This window comes from Nothoprocta perdicaria, unplaced genomic scaffold (assembly GCF_003342845.1).
Source record: "Nothoprocta perdicaria isolate Ctin4 unplaced genomic scaffold, notPer1 scaffold_318, whole genome shotgun sequence".
Classification (NCBI taxonomy): domain Eukaryota; kingdom Metazoa; phylum Chordata; class Aves; order Tinamiformes; family Tinamidae; genus Nothoprocta; species Nothoprocta perdicaria.
The window spans coordinates 208,719-234,127 of NW_020455553.1; the positions used below are offsets into that span (position 1 = coordinate 208,719).

At 46.7% G+C, this 25,409-nt stretch overlaps 2 protein-coding genes across 3 annotated transcripts in view; one reads left to right on the forward strand and one right to left on the reverse strand.

Annotated features, from left to right (window-relative positions):
* Nucleotides 1–512, reverse strand: part of ACBD6 (acyl-CoA binding domain containing 6) — a 78,371-nt gene extending 77,859 nt beyond the window's left edge. Inside the window, exon 1 of the mRNA XM_026042926.1 lies at nt 476–512. The gene's annotated coding sequence lies outside the window, so the exon portion shown is untranslated. The remainder of the gene's footprint in view (nt 1–475) is intronic.
* The window catches only part of XPR1 (xenotropic and polytropic retrovirus receptor 1), a 76,620-nt gene continuing 51,295 nt past the window's right edge, over nt 85–25,409 (forward strand). For both annotated transcript variants that reach the window (XM_026042924.1, XM_026042925.1), the window contains exons 1-2: nt 85–173; nt 5,738–5,789. In XM_026042924.1, the coding sequence (XP_025898709.1) occupies nt 105–173; nt 5,738–5,789 (121 nt within the window). In that variant the 5' untranslated portion in view covers nt 85–104. The remainder of the gene's footprint in view (nt 174–5,737; nt 5,790–25,409) is intronic.

The following is a 25,409-nucleotide window of genomic DNA, read 5'->3' on the forward strand; positions in this document are numbered from 1 at the left end:
AGCGGCGCGGGCGGCGGGCGCCCATGTGCGGCGGCGCCCCCCGCCTCCTCCCCACTGCCGGCGGCCCCCCGGTGTAGCGAGGCGGCGGCGGCGGCGGCGGCAGGATGAAGTTCGCCGAGCACCTCGCCGCGCACATCACGCCCGAGTGGCGCAAGCAGTACATCCAGTACGAGGTAGGCCCCCGCGGCCTCCGCGCGCGCTTCCCCGCCGGGCCCAGGGCGCCGCGCGGGGCAGAGCCCGGCCTCGCTGATCCGCGCTTTGCCCTCAGCCCTTCTGCTGGGAGTAAGGCCGGGGGCTGGGGAGATAGGCGAGGCTTTGCAGAGGCGGGACGCGAGCGGGCGGCGCCGCGGGGGAGGCCGCGCGGGAGCCGCCGCAGGGCCCGGTGTCCCCGCGAGCCTCCGTGTCCCGCTGCGGTTCCCGCCTCCATCAGGGCTCCTCACGCCGGGGAGTCCCGCAGGATTTAGCCGTGGATTACCTGCGGACCGCAGGGTTGCCCAAGTAGAAATTTGTCGCGGCGGTGCTCGCTGTGACACCTGGGTTTAGCTAGGCGCAGCTCAAGGCGGCTCGTGTTAGTCCTGCGGCCGCGTGTGTTTGCGGCCGGCAGCGTCAGGGATCGCTGCCAGCGATGTCCGTCTCCTCCGCAAGCGGTAGCCGGAGGTGGAGCGGAGAGCGGATTAGGAGACACCTGCGATTAGCAGAACTTGCTGCCCGACTGAACCCGCCAAAAGCATGCAGCGCTTTCACCCCTCGAATGCCTGGATACTCTCTTTAGGACCAGAACAGTGGTTTATTTCCAATGTCCTTATTAAAAGATGTCTGCTATTGCATGGAAAATCATTTTTATTTTAGCTTGCTCTGTTAGTAACTTGGAAAGGAACCATCCGTACATCTGCCCTTTGACCAGTCCTTTGTTTTCTTTTCTGCTCTCTGGCTGCAGATGAACGGATGTTTATAAAAATAGCAGGTGGATTTGGTTTTAGAACAGAATTGTGCGTTCCTTCAGTAATTCAGAGCATTAGATGGCAAAACGAATGTTTCGGTGTTTGTGGAGGAGGAAAACCATTGTGCTAGTAACGTAATATGCTGGTATTTCGGTGTCGCGTCTCTAGCTGTCCCTAGAATAACTCCTTGCTTTCTGTTCTTGGAAATGCATTTTGTAAGATGGAAATTTGGAAGTGCATCTGCTGGGAATGGAAAAGAAAACAGATGATAGACATATGGAAGATTTAGCTCCATATACTTTATACTTTAGTTTCTGACCTACAGCTCACTGGGAGGGGACCCGGTGAACTAGACAGCTCTGACTAAGGTGTGAAGAACTCAGCTCCCGGGCTCTTTGCAGGAGGATATCGTGCCTCTTGGTTTCAGATGTTTTAACTAGGGCAGTGTTATTGTGGGTCACTTCCTCTCCACGCTAAAATAAAGATGGGTTTTCCGTAGGATCTCTCTTCTAGACATGGTACAGAAGAGATTTCCTCCCTGGCCAGATAACTGAACCTAGAGGGAATTGCAATAAAAGCCTCTCCCTCCTTTTTAGTAGTAAGTCTCAAGACTCCCCGTGTAGCCGCCTGAATGTGAGTCAGCCTCCTGCTCATGCATATTCCGCTAATGGCAGGGGCATTTATTATTCAGTACCTGGTGGTCGGGTGAGCGTGGAGCATAAAAGGGCGGCGCAAACTTGGTTTACTTGTTGATTAGGTTTGAGACAAAAAAAAAACCCCAAAACGCATGCAACCTTCTGCTTTTGTCAGGAAAAATACCGAGTTGTTGATTCGCAAACGTGAAGTCAAATGCTGCTTTTGGTACCTGTGCAAAGCATATACCGAATTCTACCAAAATTGCTGGCTCTTTCGTGGCATTGTGCATCTTGCTGTTCAGGCTTTTTGTCGTTTTGATTGAAACAGATGAGGTTTTGCAGGGAAAATTTTCAGCTCGGGAGAGATGTCAAATTAACGATAGTAATGAGAGGACTATAAAATGGAATAGAAATTGCTTACTTTAAGTCATACTGTTTCATAGAGCTCCCAAGTAGTCATCTTATTTTTCTACTGTGATATCTCTAGTTATTTCTGTTGGCGAGCAGGTGACTTTGCCATGCAGTTGAACAGCCCCCACGTCTTTTAAGAGCTAGGATCATTTCTGAGATGCAAACTGGGTGATGCCTCTTTGGAACAGATGCACAGCCAGTGTGGCTGTAAGGAGCTTTGTCTTGCAGAAATTCCCAGTAAACCTGGGAGGAGTCCCCGATTAGGGAAAGAAGAAGGAGCCTGTTTGGTGCTGAATACCTAAAAATGTAGTATCACTTCGTAGTATCATTTTCCAGAATCAGATACTTGATCAGGGCAGATATGAGTTGATTTTTTTTTTTCTTTATACAGTAGAAATTAAGATGGGTGGTGGTAGCTGCAGGTAAGGTTCTTATTTTCTTTCTCTCGCAGAAGCCCCATGGTCTGTTTGCATTTGGCTGCTGATGGGGGCTGAGGGAGATGCTGTGTCCTGGGCTCTTCCATTCCGCAGCTCCCAAGCCATTGGCAGTGAGTGAATCCACACGAGGGTGGAGTTGTACAAAAGCCATGGCTGCCTTAGAATGAAATATCAAATTAACTTTCCTTTCTGAGAAAATATGCAGAGGCAGAATTTTGCTTTTCACATGTTCTAGACAAAAGTCCGTTCTGAAGTGATGTTTCTTGAAACCCCCCCTCCATGCAAATGGTGAGGCGGGCTTTATGCGAGCAGCAATGGCAATAACATTGTATAAAATCTCCACGTAAAATGGCATTTTTACCATTGTCCTTTATTTGTCCAAATCATGACACGTTTTCCTATTGCTGCTTTGTGCTTCTTTGGAGGACTTTAGGAGAAAGAAGAGAATTTAGCTCTGTCTGTGCAGACCTCCAAGTGTGAGTATGTGTGCCCATCAGTCTGATAGAAACACAGCTGAGTTTTACACTTGCCAGATGGCAATTTTGTTGTTGGTTAATCTGGTCTGATTTCATTTATCTGGATGCAGAAGTCTCTTTAGTCGTCTCATAAAATCTTACCAGCCTCTAGTCTTCTTGCACACAGTTTTCCTTGTATTCGTCTCTTTGCCATATACCCTGTTACAGCAAAGACGACTGGAGAATTACTGACCAAATTTGTCCGTTTCTGCCTTTGTGACTTAAAACTGGCAATAACATGAAAAAGGAGGGCAGAATTCTTGTGGAAATGCAAGGCCTAGGCAAGGAGGCGGATGAGAGCAGACACGACAGGTAAAAATACCCAGCCTTGCAGGCAGCAGCAGGCTGGGAAGATGGAAGGGGCAGTTGTAGCCTGCTGGTCTCCGGAGGCTCCTTTTTCCAAGGATTGTTGGGACGGCGCCAGCTCCGCTCCTCCGGGTGCGCTTCGTGACGGGCGCTTCGCACCCGGCCCGCCACCTCCTGCCACAATCTGCTCTGCTGTTTCCCTGCTCCTCCCTCTGGGGGCTCACAGGCTCCGAAGAGCAGGAGCGCTTTGAAAGCCAGGCAGCTTAAATAACTGCTTTGTTCCACCTTTTAACATTTTTTTCCCTTAAATTTGTCCATTTTTGTGGCTTGACAGTTGTGTTTCTAACTGTTTTCTCTTTGCTTTTTTGGTGCTCGATGTGCATGCGTCAACTTCACTCACTTCAAAACAGACTTCAAAACTCACTTTAAACCAAAACCTTTTCCTGTCTAAGTTCTAAGGGCAGAAAGAGTAATTCCTTCATATGAGAAGGTGAGAGTGGCTTGTAGAAAGAATCTCTCCTAAAATTTTGCCATCCAGGGGACTAAGGATATTTTCAGGTTCTAAGAAGCGCTCAGCCTTTTGCTTTACAGACTATTGCTTTGCTTGCATAGGTCTGATACCTGCTGCCAGCCCGTGGGATCGCGGTCTGCGGGACCACCTCAGTGCAGGACCTCCAGCGGTGGTGGCTTTTTATTTCTAAATGAGTTGTAAACTTGGAGACAGGAAATGCTGCTAAATTAGCTCTTGGTAGGCCAAGAGGAAAAGCAGTTTTCTTATTGCTGTGCCTTCCAGGTTGTTCTCTTTTTGTTTCTCCTGCGTTGCGTGGTGGCTGTGGCTCATGGAAAGACTTGCAGGTCGGGGAGGATGATGAGTGGGGTGAAGAAAGGCAGAGGGTTTTTACCGCTTGGCATAGGGAAGCAGGTCATGCGCCGCTCTCTAGCGAGTCATGGGAGGAAACGGGCTGAAACGCCCCGTGTTCAGGAGGAATTTAAAGCCAAAACGCAGGGTAGGAGAGAACTGTGTCACTGGAATCATCCTTGGGCAAGGGCTTAGTTGGGAAAACAGTTATGCAAGTGACCTTTGTTAGGACCTCTGCAGACTCGGGAATGAGACCTTTTGAGAGATGTCTGATCTGCCTGTTTAGCTTGCCGGCTGCGATACCCTGTGATAAATAGACATGTCCTTTAGACCTTGTGTTTACTTAACAAGATCATAACCGCCAGGTTTCAGCAGGATTGAGTTTCTAATTGCTGAGCTTGTGGGTTTTGTTTCTTGAGGGATTTGCTATGATGTGGTTTTTTTATTTTTTATTTTTTATTTATTTTTTATTTTTTTTATTTTTACTTTTATTAGGCTGTGATGTTTTGACCTCAGAGGGAATTTGGGGTGGGGACAGTGTAGTGAGTGCAGAGATGTAGGGTGATAAGTGGGCTGGGTAATGGGCAGGAGAGACGAGAAACTTCCAAGACTGGAAAGGGAGCTAAATGACTACTGTGGCTTAGATTTCTATATGTTCAAAACTTGGGAAATAAAATCCAGTTCTTGAAGCAATGGTGTGTAAAGCACTCGAGTTCATTGTGTGTGTGCGCTGATAAGTTTATCTTTATTAGTGATCTCGCACTACGTAACTGTCCTTATTGCTTCTCTTTCCCAAATCTTCATTCTAGTCCTTCAAGCATTCAAACAGTGATTTTTTTTTTTATTTATTTTTTATTTTGTATTAGGATGTGTGATAGAGGGCATGTTTAACTTATAAACGACATAATACCAGCAACTTGAAGCCTCTGAAAGGAGGTGGCCTAAAAAGAGATCCAATTTGATCAGGTTTCCTGTTTGTTGCTTCTGAGCTGTTGTGCCCCACAGGTGATTCTGCTTTGTGGTAACTGAAAGGATTAAACCAAAGCGACTGGGGAGCTTGTCCTTTTGGCCTCTGGAATGCTGATTCCCCAGACCTCTATTTGGTTAATATTCTGGTTAATTGGTTAATAATTCTGGTCTCTGTTCATTTTGTCCTTCTATTTGCACCTCGAGAGAGTGCCGTTGCTCTCGGCTCCGTGATCGCGTTTTGTCAGGTTGTCCTCAGCTTGTAGAACATGCCTGTGTTTCTCTACTACTGCAGAGCAGTGGTAAGAAATCCCCGAGGCTGCTCTTGTGCCACTTGCCGTGACAAACTCCTTTCTGTGTCATGTCACAACTCTGAAATATTTTATTTATTTTTTTTCTCCTCAAAGTAGATGCTTAAAATATTATGGGAATAAATTTTGAAGTTCAGTAAGGTAACAGGTGCTAGAGGAAGCATTCAGCATGAACTTGTGTGCCTCCTGTTATGAGAAATCAGTGCTCAAGCATTGACATCACGCTCCCTAGCATGGGTGTCAGTCTGGAGGGGTAGCAGGACTTGAATTGCTGCTTGTTTTCCAACAGGCTTATTAAAGGATGTATTTTTTTTCTTTTAATACTAATGGGATTACTTGTGCCTTTCTTCTTACAGGCTTTCAAAGAGATGCTGTATGCAGCTCAGGACCAGGCCCCTTCTATAGAAGGTAAGCAGATTTTAATCTAGCATCATGTTTTTCTTGGCCTTGGGTGCTGGACACAGAATACAACCGCTTTTCTGCCCTCAGTTCTCCTAAATTGGTGAAGTTAATAGACTGATGGGCAAAAGCCTGGCCTTTCACAGCCTGCGGGCTATTTTTGATTGTCGGGATGCTTTGTCCTCTGTCACAGAACAACACATGTCTTTGTATGGCTTGGGACTTCAGCAGCTGGGTTCCTCTCACTTACGAGAACACTCGCTCGTGGAAATGCTTCCGTCTAGTTTGAGAGCAGAGCTTTGTTTTTCCGTGGCAAGCAGCCGCTCGAGGAGGTACTTGTGCTGGGCACATCCTGGTTCCTCAGCTAGCACTGGCGGTTTGAACTGCAAGAGCTTTTTGCTTTCATCCTGTGTCCTCCATGTCCTTCTCACTAGAGCCCTTTACGTTATTTCTCTGTCTTTTCCTTATGTTACCTTTGAGGTACTAAATACTTTTTGCCTTTGTGTTGCCTCAGGATCTGAAAGTGACTGAAAATGTGAAAGTGATTTCTAACTCCTCCTTTTTTCCTCCTCTTTCTTATGTTCACTTTGATTGCAATGCACTATTAATTTCACAGATCTCCTTAACTGCAGTTCTGGGCTTCAGTATTATAAATATGTACATTTATATATAAAACATATATTAAATAGATGAGAGAGCATGAGAGTGTGCAAGTGCAGAAGACTAACTGTGTCTTTAGTGTGGTGGGTTGACTAAGATGGACAATATTTCCTAAAATGGGGTAAAACGTATTTTCTCATTATTCTCATTTCAAACATTTCAAAACATATTCTCATTTCTCAACTGCTTCTTTGGCCTGCTCTGTGTTGGTCAGCCTCAGAAAATGAGGTGTGATGTAGTTAAAATAATGTGGAATATTAATTTGATGGATTTAACTATACTTTTCTTATTGGAATGTTAAAACCCTGATTATAGTAGTTAATAGACTAAATGTATTGTGAGAGTTGGGCTAGTTTCTAGCTATACTTCTCAAATGCCCAATCTATGTTGAAAAGTTCTTCTTTCAGGCAATGCTGGTGCATGTATAATTCTTAAATTTAGCTTGATACTTGGCTGGTTACTTGCCTTAACCTACTAATTTTGTTAAAACAGCAACCTCTTTAAAGTGCAGGCTCCAGAACTACCTTTCTTTTGCTGGGTGGCAACAGTCCTAGTGTCATCAAAAGAACAGAATCCTTGTTGTACTGCATGCTAAGCCTGAAACTCTAGCCTTAAAGTAGTTTTCTTTGCTCAGGTGTTACTGTTTTACCAACCGGGTGGGACTTAGTGCACATCTTAAGAAGACTTCACCCCTCTTTGTTTTATGTTTTTATTCCTAAAATGTAAAGCTTTTAGTTAAGGATCAGATGTTACCATACAAAGCTAACCATAAAATTCCCAGTTTATGATTCAACTTTTTTGTTTAATTTTAAATTTTAACTTGTTTCTAATTCCTTTGGTACTTTTGAAGCTTGACCAACAATAAGGGAGTTAATGACCTGCAACTGTTGTATTTATGGAAGTGTTTTGTTTGTTTGTCTTGTGGGTTTTTTGCTGTGTTTTTAAGATTGGCTCTCTTCAGTATTGTCTGTAGAGAGCAGAAAATGGTGCAAGCTGCTTGTGCGGCTCGTTTAACTCCATCTTGCCCAGCCACCGAGAGCAGCTCCTCTGCTTCCCTCCGCTTTGCTCCAGGGAAATGGGGAGCATTCTTCTTCCGTTCTTCTTCCATTGACCACAGGAGTGCTGAGGTATCGGAGGCAAATACCTTTCCGTGGGTTTGTACCAGCTGGAAATGGAGCTGTTTCTCCGTCCCTGTTGCTTAGTTCCTTTTCCCCCAAGTCCTTCCTCCTTTGCCTTTACCATGAGCACTAGTTCTCAGCCTGGTGGTATCTGTGTACAGATGGTGTCCAAAACACCGCTGTGCTCTGTGACAACTCATGGAGCAAGTTCTTGGGCTTTGGGGGGGCTGCTAGGTACTTTTCTGTTACTTTCTGGTATTTTGAGTTTAGCATAGAAACTACAGGAGTCTCTTATTGAAACTTATCTTTCCAGCATGAGTCTCAATCTCATTTTAGACTACTTTAACTAAAATCCATATTCTAAATAATCTTGATTCTAGGCTGTAGACATGCACAGTTGGCTTTTGCTACGCTCGATATATAGTGTAGTGCTAATCTTCAGTTAATGCTTTCTGATTTATTACTTGAACTGTGAGGACGAGTGAGTATTAGGTAAACTGTGCAACCTTGGGAGCTTGTGGCAGGGTCATATGTAGGACCAGCCTCCCTGTCTGGGATATGAATAAGCGAAGAAAGCTCCAAAATGATTGTTGAGGTCTGTGAGTGACTGTTCTGCTTTTTTTCTTAGTGGAGAGTCTGGCTGGGAAGGGGGTCTCAAATCTAGATGGCAGGTTCTTAGTCTGCTGCTTGGCTGGTTGTGTGATAACCCTTCTCATTGCACTGAAATGAATGGCACCTACATCCATCTGCTTCCACATGCAAATTGTGATGCTAAAGATAAAAAAGGAATAACACAGGCTGAAAAGTCTAATTCGTGTAGATTCTCATGGTCTCTTGTGAAGCTTTCCATCGATGAAGACTGCGTCCTCCTTCCACCTGAGCAACATCTGTAGGAAATCACTGCTTCGTCTTGTTACTCCTTCCAGCGATGTGTGGGAGATTGAATTATCAAATGGTGCTTGATCCCCAGCAGTGCTATGGGCCTTGTTTGAGTTCCTGGAGAATTCTTTGATGCGTTTGCTTTGTTGATGATATGTGCGTGGTATTAAGACTGATCTGGGCAAATTGCTGCTGCCGTGATGATAGTCTCTGCCTCCGAGTCCTCGTGACGTGGCCGGGAGAGCTGCGTGCCAGGGTGCCAGCTCAGTGGGGCAGGCCCGCAGCACTCGTTCCCAGCTAAGGGCAGTAAGAACTTGCAGCACTTTTTAGGCGAAACCTCATGTGGCGGCTCATTCCTTTGAGATAGGATGTGCTTTGCAACAAATCATAACAAGGGGATCCCTCATGGCGCAGGTTTCTCCCACGGCTTCCTGGCGGGCTGGTCACCCAGGTGAAATAGGTTAGTGGACCATATTGCTTGGAGCGTCCTGGATTATTCCACCCGGTGAGCAGATGTGTCGGCATCTCCCCAAGCTCCTTAGAATTCAGCTCTCCTCGGCTGCGGGGAAGATGAAAAGGTGGCTGTAAATTATTCATTCCCATCATCTGCCTGAATGGTCAGGGCCTGCTCCAAATATTATTTCCTGGAATATTTGCCTTTCAGATATTGAAATTTAACCTCCCTCTAAAACTTATGTAAACGAATAGTGTTGTAATATCAGATGGTACGGGAGCGTTCTGCTGTATCGTTTCATTATGGAGATTACTTATGCCATTTAACTCCAGTCGTGAATTCCACAGTGCCTTTTGAAGAAGGATCCCTGTTTGCTAAAGAGCTTTATGAAACTGCAAAACCTGAATGAGGTAGGAATACATTAAGCTCAAAATCATAATCAAAATTAATGGGCGATGTTAAAATGAGACATCATTTGCACAATTTGCAGGGGAAAAGCTCTAGTACTAGCAGGAATTCTGTTGAACTTGCATTTGTATTTTCATTTACTTAGCTCTAGATTAGACAAGCAAGAGGTGTCTGAAAGCGTGGGACAGTATTGGCACTAGCAGCATAATCTGCAATTATTACCTGGTTGCTGCTTTCATTTAACATACACTAACAGTATTAACCTATAGCCAAATGTCTTTAAATAATTTGGATTTATGTCTGTTAATAAATGATGTTCTTTAGGTTGATAATTACCCTTAATGAATAAAGCAGGATGTGGAGAAACACATTTTCTCTTTTCTCCAAAGTTTCAAGAGCCACAATTCTATAGTTTTGTGGTTTGGTTTTGTATATACACACATACACATACAAATTTATATCCTATATGAAAATATATAGCCTTTTAATTTAAAATAAATGTGTTTCCTGTTAATTTACTTTGCCACAGGCTTTGTTTGTGTGAGAATATTTAGGCCTAAGCGAGTCCCCAGAAGCCCTTCCCATCAACCACCATGGAGCAGTCGTGTCTCTTGATGCCGTGTATCTCTTGCCGCCTTGTTGTGGACACACAGAACTTGGACCAGTGTCTTTTTGCACGATGCCAATGACTAAAGGATGGGGACCATGTTTCTTACTAGGATGTAACCTCCAAAATCCCACAGTGCTCCCCTTTTCCTTTGGGTACCTGATGCCAGTGACAATGTTGGTTTCCGGAGCACACGGATAGCGATAGGAGAAGCTGGCTGCGCCCCAGCGTTTAGGCGGTGAGGTGATGCCCAGTTTCTCTGATGCTTCCTCAGCGCAACCGAGTGTTTGGATTCTGCCATCTGTATCTGAAATGCATTTCTTTGCATAAATAACCTCAGGGACAGCTTATTAAGGTAAGCAGGCATGGAATAAAAAGCAGGAAGCTGCTAGAATGATGGAGAGCAACTTGTGAGTAGTGCAGCCGCCTTGCTGGGACAGGCTTTGGTTTGATGGCTGTAGCCTAGGCCCTGACTTCCACCTCGTGGTGTGGGACACGTTCAAAGCTGTCTTGGCAGCAGGGAACAGCTCTTAGCCGGGAACGTGTCACCCGCTTAAGACACGTTGTGGATAGCAGCTACAGTAGTTCGGACAACCCTGAATCTGTCCTGCTGGGAGAGGAGCTCAAATACGACTCGGTAGTCAGCAGTATAATCTAGGTTCAAGGCTGCTTCTGAGGCTGGGTAGGGACAGTTAACTGCTGTGTAATTATTTTTATACTTTTCTTTTAGCATCCTTTGGTACCAGCTATGAAGGCTTACGAAACGTGAGCAAACGGAGCAGTTGGAGCTCAGTAGGTCACAGTGAGGGTGCCGCAGGTGAGCAAGGCTGGCTCCGTGAAAGGCGGCTCCGATGGGCAGGTTTCCCTCTGGCTCTGCGAGCAGCTCCTGGCCGCGCGGCACAAGGGCCCTGCGTCGCTCCTCAGCACTGCGCTCCTTTCCCTGCTGCTCCCGGGAGCTTGAAAAGGCCGCGCTGTGTTTGCTCTCGGTCCTTACATGGCCTTTGTGATTGAACGGGCGTGCTCCAGGTCGCGGGTTGTCAACACGCTGTGGTTGGACGGTGGGAAAAGACAACCCCTCGCTCCGGGATGATAAGGAAACATCAAATAACATTTTGGCTGGAGACATAAAGACACATGTAGACATAAAGAAGCAATGGATGTGGCTGGTGCAGTCTTTTTTGAAATGATTTTGCACATACCTCAAGAGCGAGATTTAATGTGTGTGTAGGAGGCAGCCTCAGGCTTTCTCGTCCTTTCTTTGGAGCTGTGTTTGAGCGAGGCGATTTGAATCATTAGACAATTAAGATTTTGGATGAGCCTACAGCTACGTGGTGAATAATGCAGCGTGGATGGCATGCGATTGGTTGCTCTGCCTTTAGAAATGCATGCTGCGGGCAGGGAGCGAGCCGCACGGCTGGCCCCGGGAAGAAACCCCGTCCCTCCAGGTGGGAATCGCTCTGTAAGCTGTCTCTGCAAAACGGCCCAGCAGCCAGGACCCCACAGAGCCCTGAGGTCTCCCCGAGGGCAGCGATGGCCCCGCGGGAGCTGCCCCTCTCCCTGCAGCGCCGACCGGCCGCAGGGCCGCGCGCGGTAGCTGTCGCCGTGGCCGCCCGGAGCGGGAGGGCTCTGTCCTCCCATTAAATATTACTGCAACTAACCAGGACGGGTGCTGAATACAAGTCAAGCCGCTGCTGCTTATCTTCGATTTTCCTGATGCTAAATAAATGTGAAGGCACTAGGTGTCACAGGACGTATTTCACCCATTTTATTTACAGTATGTTGATAGCCTTGCAGTTTGATGCTTTATTGTTAAAATAATAAAGCCTTATGCAATGTAAATCTTTTTTTAAAATATGTAATTTTAAGCTTTGTTATAATGTAAAGTTGCAACATTACAATATCTTAGTTTTATCAAGCTGAAGCCCATAAAGGTGAGGTTATAAGTGTGTGTTTTTGAATCCGGTTGTAATAATGTCATTTAGTTTGTAAATATATTGTAAGTTAGTTTGTGCTGCTCCCGCTGCGTGGATCCCTTTTTCCCTGCATTGGTCCAGCCTAAACGTGGAAGCCGAGTCCTGTGGTGCTGTTCCGACGTGACGAGGAATGCAGTCTCAAGAAAAACTCCGTAAAACCAACCTGGCCTCGCAAGAATATCTAAAGCTAGATATAGATGTGCGCCGTGGACGAGCACAGGGGTAGGAATGAATGGCAGCGAGAGGGGTAGTGGTGAGCCTGGTGGGCTGAGGTGCCTGGAAAGCAGATGCTGCGCATGGATTAATGGCATTTGGCTTGACTGAGGAGTTTCAGCGTGACTTTTGGTCTTCCCTAAGCAGGAGTAGCAGACAGACAGCAAGGAAATAAGCAGTCTCAGAAGCTGATATGGCTTTTTTTTGGTAATTGAACGTCTCTTTCATTGCTTGGTATTTGTCAAGTGCTGCTCGAACTCCACAGGAATCCGAGACAAAAGTTCAGGTTTCTCCTTCCTCCCTCTCTGGCCAGTTACAGGGTAACACATTTCTTGGAAGTCCGAGTTTAAGACTTGGTTCTGCCCTGACCTTGGCTGAACGCTGATACAAGAAAACTTTTCTTGCGAATTCCTTGTCCTTTTGAAGCTTTTAATTCGCAGAGTTGCCTGAAGATAAAAACGCTTTCTAGAGGGCCTGAAGGAAAAAATAAATGTCAGAAAGCCTCTTGCTCTTTGTGGTTGCACTGGGGTCAGTCAGTGCTCACAAGTGACAACGGTGTGTATGGCACTCGCATTTGGGGGTCTCGAATGATTTAGAAGTTTCCTTGAATACAGTATGGTCATTTGTCATGGGCTATAATTAATATCATGCCGATAAGCCTTATTAAAATTTTATGCTTCAGAAGGTAAGCTGTTAAAGCGAGGAGCCTTGGATGAAATGAAATCTTTCTGCACCGTAGCAATGGGAGGATTAGAGGCGCTGGCGGTGCCTTGTTAGAGAGCGGGCGCCACGTCCCTGGCGTGCGTCACACTTGCTGAGATGGGGCTGCTGCAGACACGTCCCCTGTCGCGTGTCACCTGGAGCCATAAATGAGCCATGGGGAGCCCGCCACAGCTCCAGCACTGCCCTTTTCCACACATGCCTTCCCTACCGTGGTGTCTCGGAAAGCCACGGATCAAGAGGGATAATGAAGGGGAAGCAGGGGGGACAGGCCCTGCGAGGAGGAGCGTTGTCCAGCCGAGCTCGCCAGACTGGTTTGGGTTTCTGGCTCCTGTTTCCGTGTACACGTGGGCACGGGTTTGGGTTTCTGGCTCCTGTTTCCGTGTACACGTGGGCACGGGATTCTGCCACAGCCGCTGTTGGCTCTGCTGTTAGATGCACCCAGTGCTTCCTGGAGTAGAAGGTTATTTTGCTGCTCTGGGTGCTGGATTTTGAGCTGGAGTCTGAAAGGCTTCAAAGCCAAAGTGCCTCGGCTCCCAAAAGGGGCTTTCATGGGTCTTTCCAATCTGTCTCTTGAGTTTGAGATCAGTTAGAACTGAGTGATACCAATTTCCCTTTCAGTTGTTTCTGCTTTCAGTTGCTGCTGCGGCTTCAGTTGCAGCTTTTGTCCTCAACAGCCTGAGCTAGACCGTGTGTTAGTGCGGTGGACTAGATGGAGCAGCTGTGTCCCCGCTGCCTTGCCGGCCGAGAAGGAATTTGGCCTCGGAAGGTGTGTGCTCTGCGCTTGGACTTGCCTAAGCACAAACTCGAGTAATGAATTAGTCATCAGGCGTGGAATTCATCTCCCTGGGGATACGGATAGTGAGGCTGGTGCAGCCCGTCTGGCAGGGGCTGCTCATGCGGGAGCTCTCGACGGCCGAGGAGCTTCCCCCATCCTGCTAACATAATGAAGCCACGTTGCTAACCCCTTTAGTTTGGTGTTTCAGTGGTTCATACAGTGCTGTATTGATATGTGCTTAAAGGCTTTGGCTTCTTGTACGTGTTAACTTGGTGTTGTGCAAGCCAAGGCAGCAGTCCTTTATTATGGCAATTGGGCCGTCTGCTCCAGGCTGTCTATTTCTCCTGAATCCCATTGATGTGGTGAGCGGGATACGCCGGAGGGCCTTGCCAGCCCACAAGGACTTGGAGAGTGGTTTCATGGTTACTGTGGTACTGGGGAGATGTGGGGATCGTGGTGTTAGGGTGGTATTGGGGGTGCTTGGAAGAGGTGTTTCTATTCTGTCACCACCTTATTTTTGACTCCTTTGTTCTTTTTCCCTTTTGTTGGTATTTGGTTGTGGCACTTGGCTCATGATGCCTGTTCTCATGAATGATGTTTTTTTCCTAAGACATTTCAAAGCTTTATTAATCACGGAAGAGGAATTATGACAGTTCTCTGTGTAGTGAGATCAATGTCTGTATTTGAGATTTTCACTTGTTTGCACTATTTTATCCTTCAGTGTGGGCTAAAGAGTCCAGTGTTGATGTTGTCTTCCTGCCTTGGGAATGTCCCCGCGGGGGCTTCCCCACTGCTGACCCTGGGGACTTCTGTGGCTGCCAATGTGCAATCTGCCAAATTTTTTGTCACCTTTGCTGGACCAGCACCACGGGGAAGAGCAGAGAATGGCCCAGTCTGCTGTAGTGAGGGGAAGTGTCGTCGGGAGATGAGTTTCTGTGCTGTAAAACCTCTGTGTATAAGGCACTTCAGCTTCCTTCTGTAAGGCACGTGCGTGAGGAAGCTCATAAATAAAACAGTAGCCCGGGCTATAAAATGTTCTGCACGTGGTTTATTTACAGACGTCCTTGATCTCTAATTAAGGAGCCAGCTCCGTAGCTCTGGCATTCGCTGCCTGCATGGGGAGGCTGTCAGGAGGTGACGGCTGCAGAGTTTGCCTATTCCATATGCTCGTTCCTTTCAAAAACGAGCAGTTTTGCCGCTGATCAAAGCGGGAGGATTAGGCTGCTGCCATCCGACTAAGCTGGCGAACGGGGATGCCTGGCAGCGTGAAGCGGGCCTCAGCGAGCAGCTTTGCTGTGCCAGCAGCACCTGAATCCACGGCTGCCTTACTTATTTCATCAGAGGGGATGTTCCTGCGGTGGGAATACTCACTTTCGAAGCCCAAAGAACTCCATAGTGCTTAATGGCAAGTAAACATAACTATGTGGATTCAGTCACAGCCCTGCGCACCGTATCCTGCAACATTAACCAACAGGGTTTCTATCTTCAGTGGCATTCCAGGTGTTTTGTCTTGTTCCAAATGGTAAAATATTTGAATGGGCTCTGCTGGGAGCATCTCCCCTGGGCAGTATGATGTTCTGCCTGTTTCGGCATGTTTGTTGTCGCTCCATGTAATATTCTTTATTTAGGAGGAATTTCTTCGCCAAAGAAATATTTTTTACAGGGGCTATAGAGAGAAAAGATGAAGATCCGGCAGTAATGTTAGTAAAAGCTGCCCAGTTCTTTAGGTGTACCCGGATTTGAGGGTGCTGTGCTGCTTAGGAAAGACTTGCACCTCTCTCTGGGAGCTTCCTGCCTGGCTTTGGTGCGGAGCTCTGTCAATGGTGGTGGACGTCGCTGTGACCGGCGCGGCGAGCGCAGGGCAGGGCAGCGGTGCCAGGCGAGAGCGCTGTCCTGCGCGCGGCGCTTTGCGGCGCTGCTGCCGGCGCGGGGCGCCTGCCCTTCACCCTGCGGCACGGCACGGCACGGCCTGGCCGCTCCTTCGGGTGCGCTTTGCGGGCACGGGTGTCTGGAAAAGCATTTGGCCTTTGTATAGGAAGGGATGAGGCTCTGCCTTTTCAAGTACAATCAATGGAAACCATTTCTAGGAGTAGGCGTAAATAACATTTTCTTTGAATGTCATTCCGTACATAACAGCTGGCATGCACAAAAGGTGGAGATAGGTTTTTTTTAATAAAACACAGTGAATATTAAGAATTTATTTTTTGTCGGTTAAAGGTTCCATTATATGTATTTAAAGTATTGCTTCTGAGACTCTCTGTTAGCCTTACTAAGCAGTGCTATAGTGAGAGCTTTATCTAGATACAATTTTGAGAACAGAAAAGATCTTTTTGGTCTGTATCTCTGTTTGGGCTCCCTCTGTTCTTGCCATTTGTGTGTTAAAGTATGTAGGAGCTTTCCTTGGTAATGCTTGAACTTCAGTTGAGTATTTTGGAAGCGAGTTCTTGTTGTAAGGAACCTTGTCTTGTGGAAGGAATTTGAACCTTTTTTTTTTTTTTCCCCTATTTATTCACATTTAGCTGGGAAATTCTGAAAACTGGGAAATTAGAATTTCAAGATCCTTAAGGACTTAAAGTGTTGGAATAGTTCCTTAACTCTTCTAACTATAGCCTCTTACACCATACTGGAATATTTTGTGTCAGGTGAGCATAGGGGACAAACACATGGACGCGTTGCCTAAATGAAGGCTTCCCCGTAGACCACTCTTGTTGTGACTGTTGTATTTTTTAGCCAAAAGACAACACGTCCTGCTTGCTCGGGTGTAGCACATGCGTAGTAGGAATGGATTTGGTGGTTTGAGGGTCTGTTTGGCTCCTCTTTACGTGAGGGGCTGCAGGACCTGCCGCGGAACCTCACCAGGGCTGGGTGCGAGGAGTTGATGCGCTCGGTGCGCTCTGCTCTTGGGGAAACCAGGAGAGACAACTTCTGAGAAACCTTGTCTAGAGCCGCAAAGGCGGGAAGGGGGTGGAAGGGGAGAGGGGAAAAAAAAAAATCAATCCTTTCCAGGAAGAAAATGCAAGCAAACAGATCTATATTTTTGTCTGGATGATGGGAGCTTGTACAAGCCGCTTTTGAAATTCACACTGCAGGCACCTCCAAAATCTGTATTATGGAGATCCTTCTCCGAGCTGGACTTCACTTAAGTTTTATTTGGTGACCTATGGCAATCTTTAATGCCAGAATGCTAAAATAAGATCTGTTAACTCTTTAATGTAAGGAAATTGAAGTGATGGTGAAAGGAGGAGAGAATTCCTTAAAGTGTATATATTTTTTAGGAGCGGTAGACTTGAATCTTTCCGTTTCCGTCACCTTTAAAGGAAGGTTGTCATGCCAATAGCTGAAACCAAATATAAATTCAATATCCTCAAGATAAAAGAGAAGCCCTGATATGACAAAAGCCGTGAACTCCGGAGCGGAGGAACCACCTTTCCAGGAGAAGCTGCGACCCGTCAAGAGAAGCCCCTGGTTCTTTTTCTTCACAACTGCAGCTGGTTTTGCAAATAGTTGTGCTCTTAGAGACTGTAGCTTTATGGAGTGAACAAAACAGTCTTGCTTTTTAGTTACCAGAGAGGATTTTTCAAAGGAAAAATACAGGAGTGGTGATAGAATCCAGTGTATTTTTCCAGTTGCAGGCAGGAAATGTTTTCCATGCAGCTTTTTTTTTTATTTTTTATTTTTAAGAAAATGAATTACTGCAGTTTTCTACCATTAATCTCTGAACACCTATATTATATATTTATATATATGTGTGTGTGTGTGCACACACATACACACACAGAGCACTCAGGAAAATCCATTAATGTGCCGTGACCCTGTGCTAATAGTTAAGCTCCGCTCTGCTCTGACTGCCTCAGTGCTGCAGCAGGGGCCCGTGGGCTGTAGTTCAGTTTGAGATGCTGCTGCTCAGAGTGGGTGGGTGTGTTTGTTGTTCTAGACCAGATACGGGGTATGTAAGGGTAAGTGTATGGGCTGTGTAGTGGTTTAAGCTAAATAAAGCAATCTCGTGCCTGGGAACAAATGGTTCCAGCTGATGCGGGAAGGATGAATCTTGCAGAAGTCTGGTGGTGTTTACACCGCCAAGGCAAGGTTTCAGATAAATCACAAGTTTCATGTGACTGATGTGAGCAATTTAAATCCAGTGGAAATAAATGTTCAACAAGACCTGCAACCTGAGGCAGTCATTCAGAAGAGGTTCCAAACACTACTGAGATTAGACACAAAAATATCTTACAATTCTCTTTTGTTATTATTTATTTGCTTGTTTTGCCCAAGTGTTCTCACTATCCAAATGAAATAAAAATGTGGTGTATCTGAACATGTAAACCGTGCCCAACTTCAGGAGTTAAATGGCACGTGAAGATGACTGCAGCGGCTGAGGCGTTGATGAGAACCGCGTTCATCCCTGCTCCACAGTGATGGATGAAATGCCATGCAGCTGTGGGTAGAGCAATGTGTGTTTATCCTCATATTCCAGACTGCCTCCAAAGTGACTCCTTACAGCTTGTAAATCCAGGTTTCTTGCTGAAATCAGTAAAACTCTCCGGAGTCGTGTTGTGCTGCAGCTGGTGGTGTGCTGGTGGAGGCCTGCGGGGGTGGTGGATGCTGGGGCGCTGCGAGACGGTCCTGCTGCAATCTCACATGTTCCTTTGGGTGCCTCTTGTATCGCTAACTTTCAGCAAACTCTTTTGCAGCTTCCTCCCTGAGCTCCAGCTTCAATAAGGGTATTGAATATTATTTGCCCAATACAAGCCATCTGTTATCTGGTTTGGCAGCCTTCACTTTGCAGCATCATTCAAAGAAAAAAGTATATCCCTCTGTGTGTACTGCCTTTTTTTTTTCTTTATTTTTTTGCTTTAACATCTTCAAACAAGTTAATTTTGTGTTATCCCTTGGCCCAGGTTCCTTATCTCTATAATCCAGGCTCGTGGATTCGCTTGCAGACATTTGGAAAGGAGGGCTTTAGGGGCGAAAGTAGCGTAGTCTCAAGCTTTGGTACTCTTGCACTTCTTACCTTAATCTTTGGGTGTGGAACAGCCTAAAACTAGGTTCATTTTACAGGTCTGAATTTTAGAAATAGCATTTGGTGCTGTCACAGATGGTGCTCTTACCTCGCTTGCATGGGTTTGAAAGCACCGGTGCTTGTGATGATGATCCTTGCTGTAAGTAGGACCTAATGGTCCCGTTCTTAGGACCCGTGCAGCTGTGATGGGGCTCATGTGGGGACAATTTTCCCCCATGGAGATCTCTTATCTCTTAATCTGTGTGCAGATGGGCTAGGACACGAGGAGAGCCCCAGAACCCGCTGCTCAGCTGCAGAGAAGGTTGCTGCATGTTTATAATGCCCTCAAGTGCACTAAGGTGCTGCTGTTGTAACTGCGTGCAAGTTTTCTGCCCAACTTGACCGACTTGGCGTTGTCGTGGTGGTGTGAAAATTCTTGCAGTGCTGTTAACGTAAGGCATGTTTTTCTGCTTGTAAATAGGTGCTGTCCTTGGTAGCGGAGTCATGTGTGCTTAGATCAGCTCTCCATTGCATTTAATTTAATCTCTGTGTACTTGCTTTTCACTCGGTGCATCCCGGATGTTTGTTCAGAGATTTATCCTGTTTGTATATGGCTGTACGTCCATAGTTGCAGCTCCCTTTCCTCAAATCACTGGTTTCTGAAACCTCTGGGTTTTGGATAACCTGATAAAATAGTCTGGTGGAGAGTGAGCTGTTCTCCCCAGCACGTTGCTTGCTTGATATTGCTGGATATGGACCAGCAAATGAAGTCTGTTATGATTGTGCTTGTAGTGCCTTAGACATTTGAATTTAATATATATTAGATAGAGTGTTGAGAAAAGAATGGTAGGGCCTTTAACTTAAGGTCCTAACCCTTGAGGTTTCATGAACCTCAAATGTTCATGAAGCATTTCAGGTTTATTTTAGGGCTGTGGGCAATTTTTGGCAAAAGCTTTAAGAAGTAACTGGGTGGTGCTTGGCTTCCACTGTGTAAAACTGTTCTGTTTGGGCTGGCAATTGGACCAGCTTCTCTTTTTGTGCATTGAAATGCAAAATATGGTTCCTGAAATTGAGTTTAAAAAAGCAAATGGCCAAAAACAGAAATAAACTCTTTTTCATTGGGATGCCAGAAATTTTAGTAACCTACTCTTATTGCTAGGTTATAATTTTATTTTAAAGATGTATGAAAAAAAAAAATTAAAGAATATTCCTCACTTTTTTGTTCTTGATTCCAGCATTGAAATTGAGAAGCGAGTTTAACGTAAGAATTCAGTGTGTTCTTTGCATTTGGACCGAGTATGTTAGTGTTTCCCTAAACGGCCGTCCGAGCCGACGGTCTCGGTGCTTTGCTGACCTCCCCGGGACACCATCCGAGTGTGGGGTCTGCAGCAGGATGAGCCCCCGTCCCCCCGATGATGTGTGGAGCCAGGGAAGGGATCTGCTCCGGAGCTGGCATTTGGCCCGCGCGGAGTCGCCAGCCACGTACCCAGGGAGGAGTCTCTTGTCTTCGCCTGCAGACACAAGAGCTTGTGACTAGTTGCTTGCTGTCATTTCGAGCACAAGAAGCTCTATTTAAGTCTTGCAGCCTAAACTGGATTCACACATAGAAATTAGGAGTTTGTAAGGATTGGGATGCATTCTTCAGTGAGCTTTTATCTTATTTTAGATGTGCATCTCATGAGATCGCTTGTCTTTCTCTGTTTTGAAACTCATACTGCCACAGCATCATAATTAAATATGATCCATTTTCTAACTTTAAAATTCATTGCTTGGTCTAAAAACAGATTGCTCTTCACTGAAAAATAAAAAGCATTGCATAGATATTCATTTCATCTTGATAGCTGACAATTTGTTTCCAATGGCTGAGTGGTCAGCTGTCCCTATCTGTATCTCAGCTGCTGACATGACCTCCAGTTAATCACTGTGGTCAGTTAACTTAGCTGCAGAATGATGGAAAGGTATCCTCTTTATTATAACATTTGTAACGATGGGGTTTTAGTATCTTAGTATTGAATGTATGCTAAAATCTAAGTTTTTTAAAATTTAAGTACTGGGAGTACTCTCCTGGGCCGACCACTTGGGTTGGGCAGTTGATACGAGCTAATCTGCAATGTATTTGTTTTTCCACAGGAGAGGATTATTTCAAAGTTGGGCCTTTCTAGATTGCAGCATCCGAGCAGTTCTGTCACTTGTGCTCTTTGGTGATCAGTGGGAGCAACTTGTTCAGTCACTTGTAGAAACCCAAGAACTCACGTGCCAAATACCGTTCAAGTGCAAGAAGTGCCTTGGCCTCAGCAAACCTGCTTGGAGGTGACAAAATTGCCGCTCTAGGTAGGACATAGTGATGTTAGTAGTGGAAGGAGAGGAACGAGGAGGGAGAGCTTATGTTACAGCCTCAAAATCCAGCGAGTCTCACCTCCTTTCCCTGCTCCCTGTGCTGAGATTCTTTGTTAGCAGCTAGTCCCTGTGCAGCTTAAAAGGACTAGGCAAGAATTTTGTTGAATACTTGGCACGTGTTACTGCCGACTTTGAAGAATGCTTTTGATTCCTTTGCCAAGGGTTCAGCCTTTCTCATCTCTCTGGTGCCTTCAGCTTAGGAGCTGAGGAGCTGCAAGCTGTTTTGAAGCCCTCGTGTCTTATTTTAACATGTTAGCTTGGGCAGCACCCCTGCTATCTGATAGCATGAGCCACCTTGGAGACCTGCCTCCTGGTTTGCAGCTGGGCGACCTTGTTGGGAGCAATTCTCTCTGCTTGCCTGTGCTTTTCAATGGGCTTCTTGCATGTTTGCTTGGAACTCAAGGCATCCCGAATCTTTTATTAAACTAGCTGGCATCTGGTTTGGCTTAAGATACTTGATTATGTGACACATAACCTAATTCTTGCTAATTCTGTAGGTTATGGATGACTTTCTGGCAAAAAAAAAACCCCTGTCATTCAGACTCTTAAACACTTTTTCTTTAACCATCCACATATTTGATTTTCTTCAAATCTGCCTGAGTGTATGTGGCAATGCTCCTGACAAGAATTATTGCACTGACTGATTTCTAGTGACTGGAGGGGCTGAAATGGGAAGGGAACTGGCTTACTGAAACAATTAGCACTGACATATTGCCATTTTATGCTGTTTACATTTTTCTGAAGAAGCATAAACAGTAATAGAAGATGCCCTGGGTGTTAGCAGCAATCACGTGGGCAGGCCTGGCTGTGAAAAGAAACCTTATCTGGAGAAACCTGCACAGTTACAATTGTTGTAGAAAGAGCCTCTTAATCTGGAAGTAACTAATTTCTGTGGCGTATTTTTACAAGCTTATCTGTGTGCTGCTATTTCCAGTCTCTTTAAAATACCATCCACGTTAGACCTGAAACGGTTTGAAATGTTAAAAAGTTGAGTTTGGGTAATTCCTCTAAGTGAGCTGTTGCCTTTTCCTGTAGTTATTACAAAGAGATCTCTCGAGTGGAGAAGCAAGGCAGGACAATATTGTTGGACAGTATTTAACTTGCCCTTCCTCATATTCTTTTTATAATGTTACTTTAGAGGAGGCTCTTTAATGGGGAAGGCCGCAGAGCAGGGTGACAAGAACGTACCTTCCTTTAAGGTGTGATGCTGCTGCGTGAGCTGGGCTGCTCCAGAAGAGCCCCGTGCCTGTTCCTGAGAAGCACTTGCTGAAATTTCAGCCCGGGTCAGTGAACAGGGAGCAGGGCTCGCTGCTGCTGCTGCTGTGTTCGTTGCCTGGCTGGTTCTGCGGCTGCCAGAGCCCTGGCTTTGGAGCATCCCAGGCCCTCTGATGTCTTGTCTCCTGTGCCAGCTTCAAAACTTCAGCTGCCCCGTTTGCCTACCTAAAATCTCCAACCTAGTAATTTTTCTTTGCTTAATTGGTAGAACTAAGCCAGTCCTCTCTATAATTGGTACTGTTTAATTATAGCAAATTTTGTCAGAAATATTTCTGTGCTTCACACATGAAGTTTATCACAGGGAGCTTGCTTTTTCTGCGAATATCAATCACGCCGGAGCTGTGAGGGTGAATCGAGTTTCCCGATGCCCTGGAGATGGGGACAGCTACGCAGGTTAGAGGCTGGGGAATGGAGGCTGAAGCGTGGCTTCTCAGCCGCGGCGGGCTGGGTGTGCGGCCGCGCTGGGTGAGCGGCAGCGCGCGCCGCGCGTGCGGGGCTGCTGCCCGGGATCCTCCGCGGCGAGAGCCCCCGGAGCCCGTTTGCAGCCTCTGCTCTGACTCACCCTCCGCTCCTGCTGCCTCCTCCAGCCTCTGTAATTTTCTAATAGGGCTGTGCCTGACTGGCTGGCCTCCTTAACCAAAGGGAAGGTTAATTGGAGTGTGCAGCGCCGACATGCATCGGGGTGGACAGTGCTTGCGCCTGTAGTGCAGTTAGAAATTAAGGTTTGAGATGGCATGGCCGTGCCTTATCTTACTGTTGTGGCTTGCCTGTGCTTAGCCTGTGGTCTAGGGACTGACCGATACCACTTTTTCTTCTACCATAAGAGAAGGGAGACAAGGAGCTTTTCAAAAGGAAACCTTTAATGATTAGCTGATGGGGTAGAGCTGGACTGTTACTCCCGTAGACGCTTTGGTTCTTTCATACATCTTTACAGCCCTCTGTGGAGATACAAGGTCTTTTTGTGCCAGAAAAGTTAGGAATGGCTGTATCCTTGAGACACATCTCGACCCTGATGTCTTTGGTGGCTTTAGCTGTTAGATCTTCAGGGCAGCAGCAAGAAAAGATCATTGCAGCACACGGGAATCGCCAAGGCTGGAGGGATAGGGGAGGTGGATCAGCACAAAGAGCGCCAGGTTTGGATAAAAGCAGAGCTTGGCACAGCTTTCTTGCTCTCCTTCAGCCGCCTCCTGTGGGCAGAGGAGACGGCTAGGCAGAACGTGTGGAAAAGCAGCGTCGCTTCTGGTGTTCGGCTCTTTCCCCATGGCCATCGGATCCAATGCTGTTTGGCGCCGAGTCTCCGGGCCTTGCGTGCTGGGGAACTTCCCGAGAGGGAAGGCTGCGAGGTGCTGCCCTTCCTGCCGTTAGACCGTTGTGCTGCAGGGCACAGGGACACCGCGTGAGGGGACCCTGGTTCCGGAGCTCGCGTGGTCACGCCAGCCCCTCGTGCCAGCGCGTGGGCGCTGAAAGAGCGCAGGGCTCGGTGCTCCTCAAGGCATTGCGCCTGCTGGCATCCCGCTGGAGCAGAGACTGCTGGAGAGCCTGGACCACGGTGTCCTCCTCCTACCTGCCCAGCATTTCTGCAGTGGGGGAGAGAGGGCTCCAAGAAACATGACACATGTTCAGGGATGCATGTATTCTTTCCTGGCTATGCTCTTCCTGCAGTGTCTTCCAGAGCGCTGTCCTGGGGAGCTCGCTCTGCTCACACACCCTGAACTTTGCACAGAAAGCTTGCTTTTTGGCATGGGAAAGTCAAGTTTCCAGAGAAATAAGTTATGTGTAATCCTAAACACTTTCATGGCCAGGATATCCCATGGCAGCAGGTAGAGCTGTCACTGAAGCCTTTCGTAAAAACATGTGATGTGACATAAGCTCCTGCAACAGCCTTGAACTCAGCAGCAAACCAGGCCAATTCCTGCATTGAATTGGCAACAGAATACAGAGCTTGAATCTAGCAGGATATCTGCTTGCACGGGGGACATGGGGTGTCTCCCACAAGACTGAGGGGCCCAGGGGAGGTCCTGGACTGGCATTTCCTCCTGCAGAAACCTCCCACCCCAACCGCTAGTGTAACAGTGTCACTTTGAGCACCTGAAGTCTGAATGTGGTGTCCAGCCACGCTGGTAGCAGCCCAGGCAGGCCCTGGGGAGTCACCAAACGTGACCTTTCTCTGCTGTTGTTTCTCTGACTGTGCATTAGCATGACTGTGTTGAGCTGTTCTATAACCCCGAAGCATTGATGTGATAAACCAAGCTTTATTTAACTCTGACTTCAAATGCTGTGTAATTTTATAGCTAATAAAAATATATGTGAGAAGGAAAGAAGGAAATAATTTTTTTGGTTGTGTGCTGGTGTGTGATAGATAGGTAAGAGGGGGAAAAAAAGCCACATCTAGTCTAAACAAATAGAGCAGCCCCTGGTTCTGTGGCTAATCTCGTGCAGGGCACTGGGAGGCCGTGCCTGGCTTGTCGTGCTGTCCTTCGCAGCCCGCTGAGCTAAGCGCCGTGCCAGCCCTTCCCTAGGCGCCCTGACCTCCTGATGATCCATCCGGCGGGACAGCGACCCCGCGGGCCCCGCGGCACGGCACGAGCCTTTTACCCTTGGAAAGCAGGCCGAGCGTTCGCATCCCTTGTTTGGGAATAAAGACTCGACTTCATGCCTGGGATTCCGCACTTCTTTTTTTGTTTGCTATGCGAATGTGAAAACGTCGACAAAAGATTTGTTACCCATCTTGAAAAAAAAGGTCGGGAGTCTTTTAATGGTAGCAGGTGATCGAATGTGATGAAGCTGGTGTGGGCTGGTTGCAGTTTATTACTTTTTTTTGACCTGGCCTTTACCTGAGCTGCTCCCATCTTCCTGGAAACTTGGGGATTGGAGCACTAGTGGTAACAAGAAATGCGTAGGGGAAGATATTTATGAGCTAGGGAGTTACCCGACTGTGCACTTGGAACATGCTCTTGCTGTTGCTTTTAGATAAGTTACTTAATTTTTTTCTTCTTTTCAGATGTCCCTGTATGTTGTTCTGTTGTGTGTCAGGCTGAGAGCTGTCTCAGAAGAGAGGACTGCCCGGGGTGGTGTGAACGATGATGCCTTTGGGAGGATGATGAAGGATGCCTTTGGGAGGATGATGAAGGATGCCTTTGGGAGGATG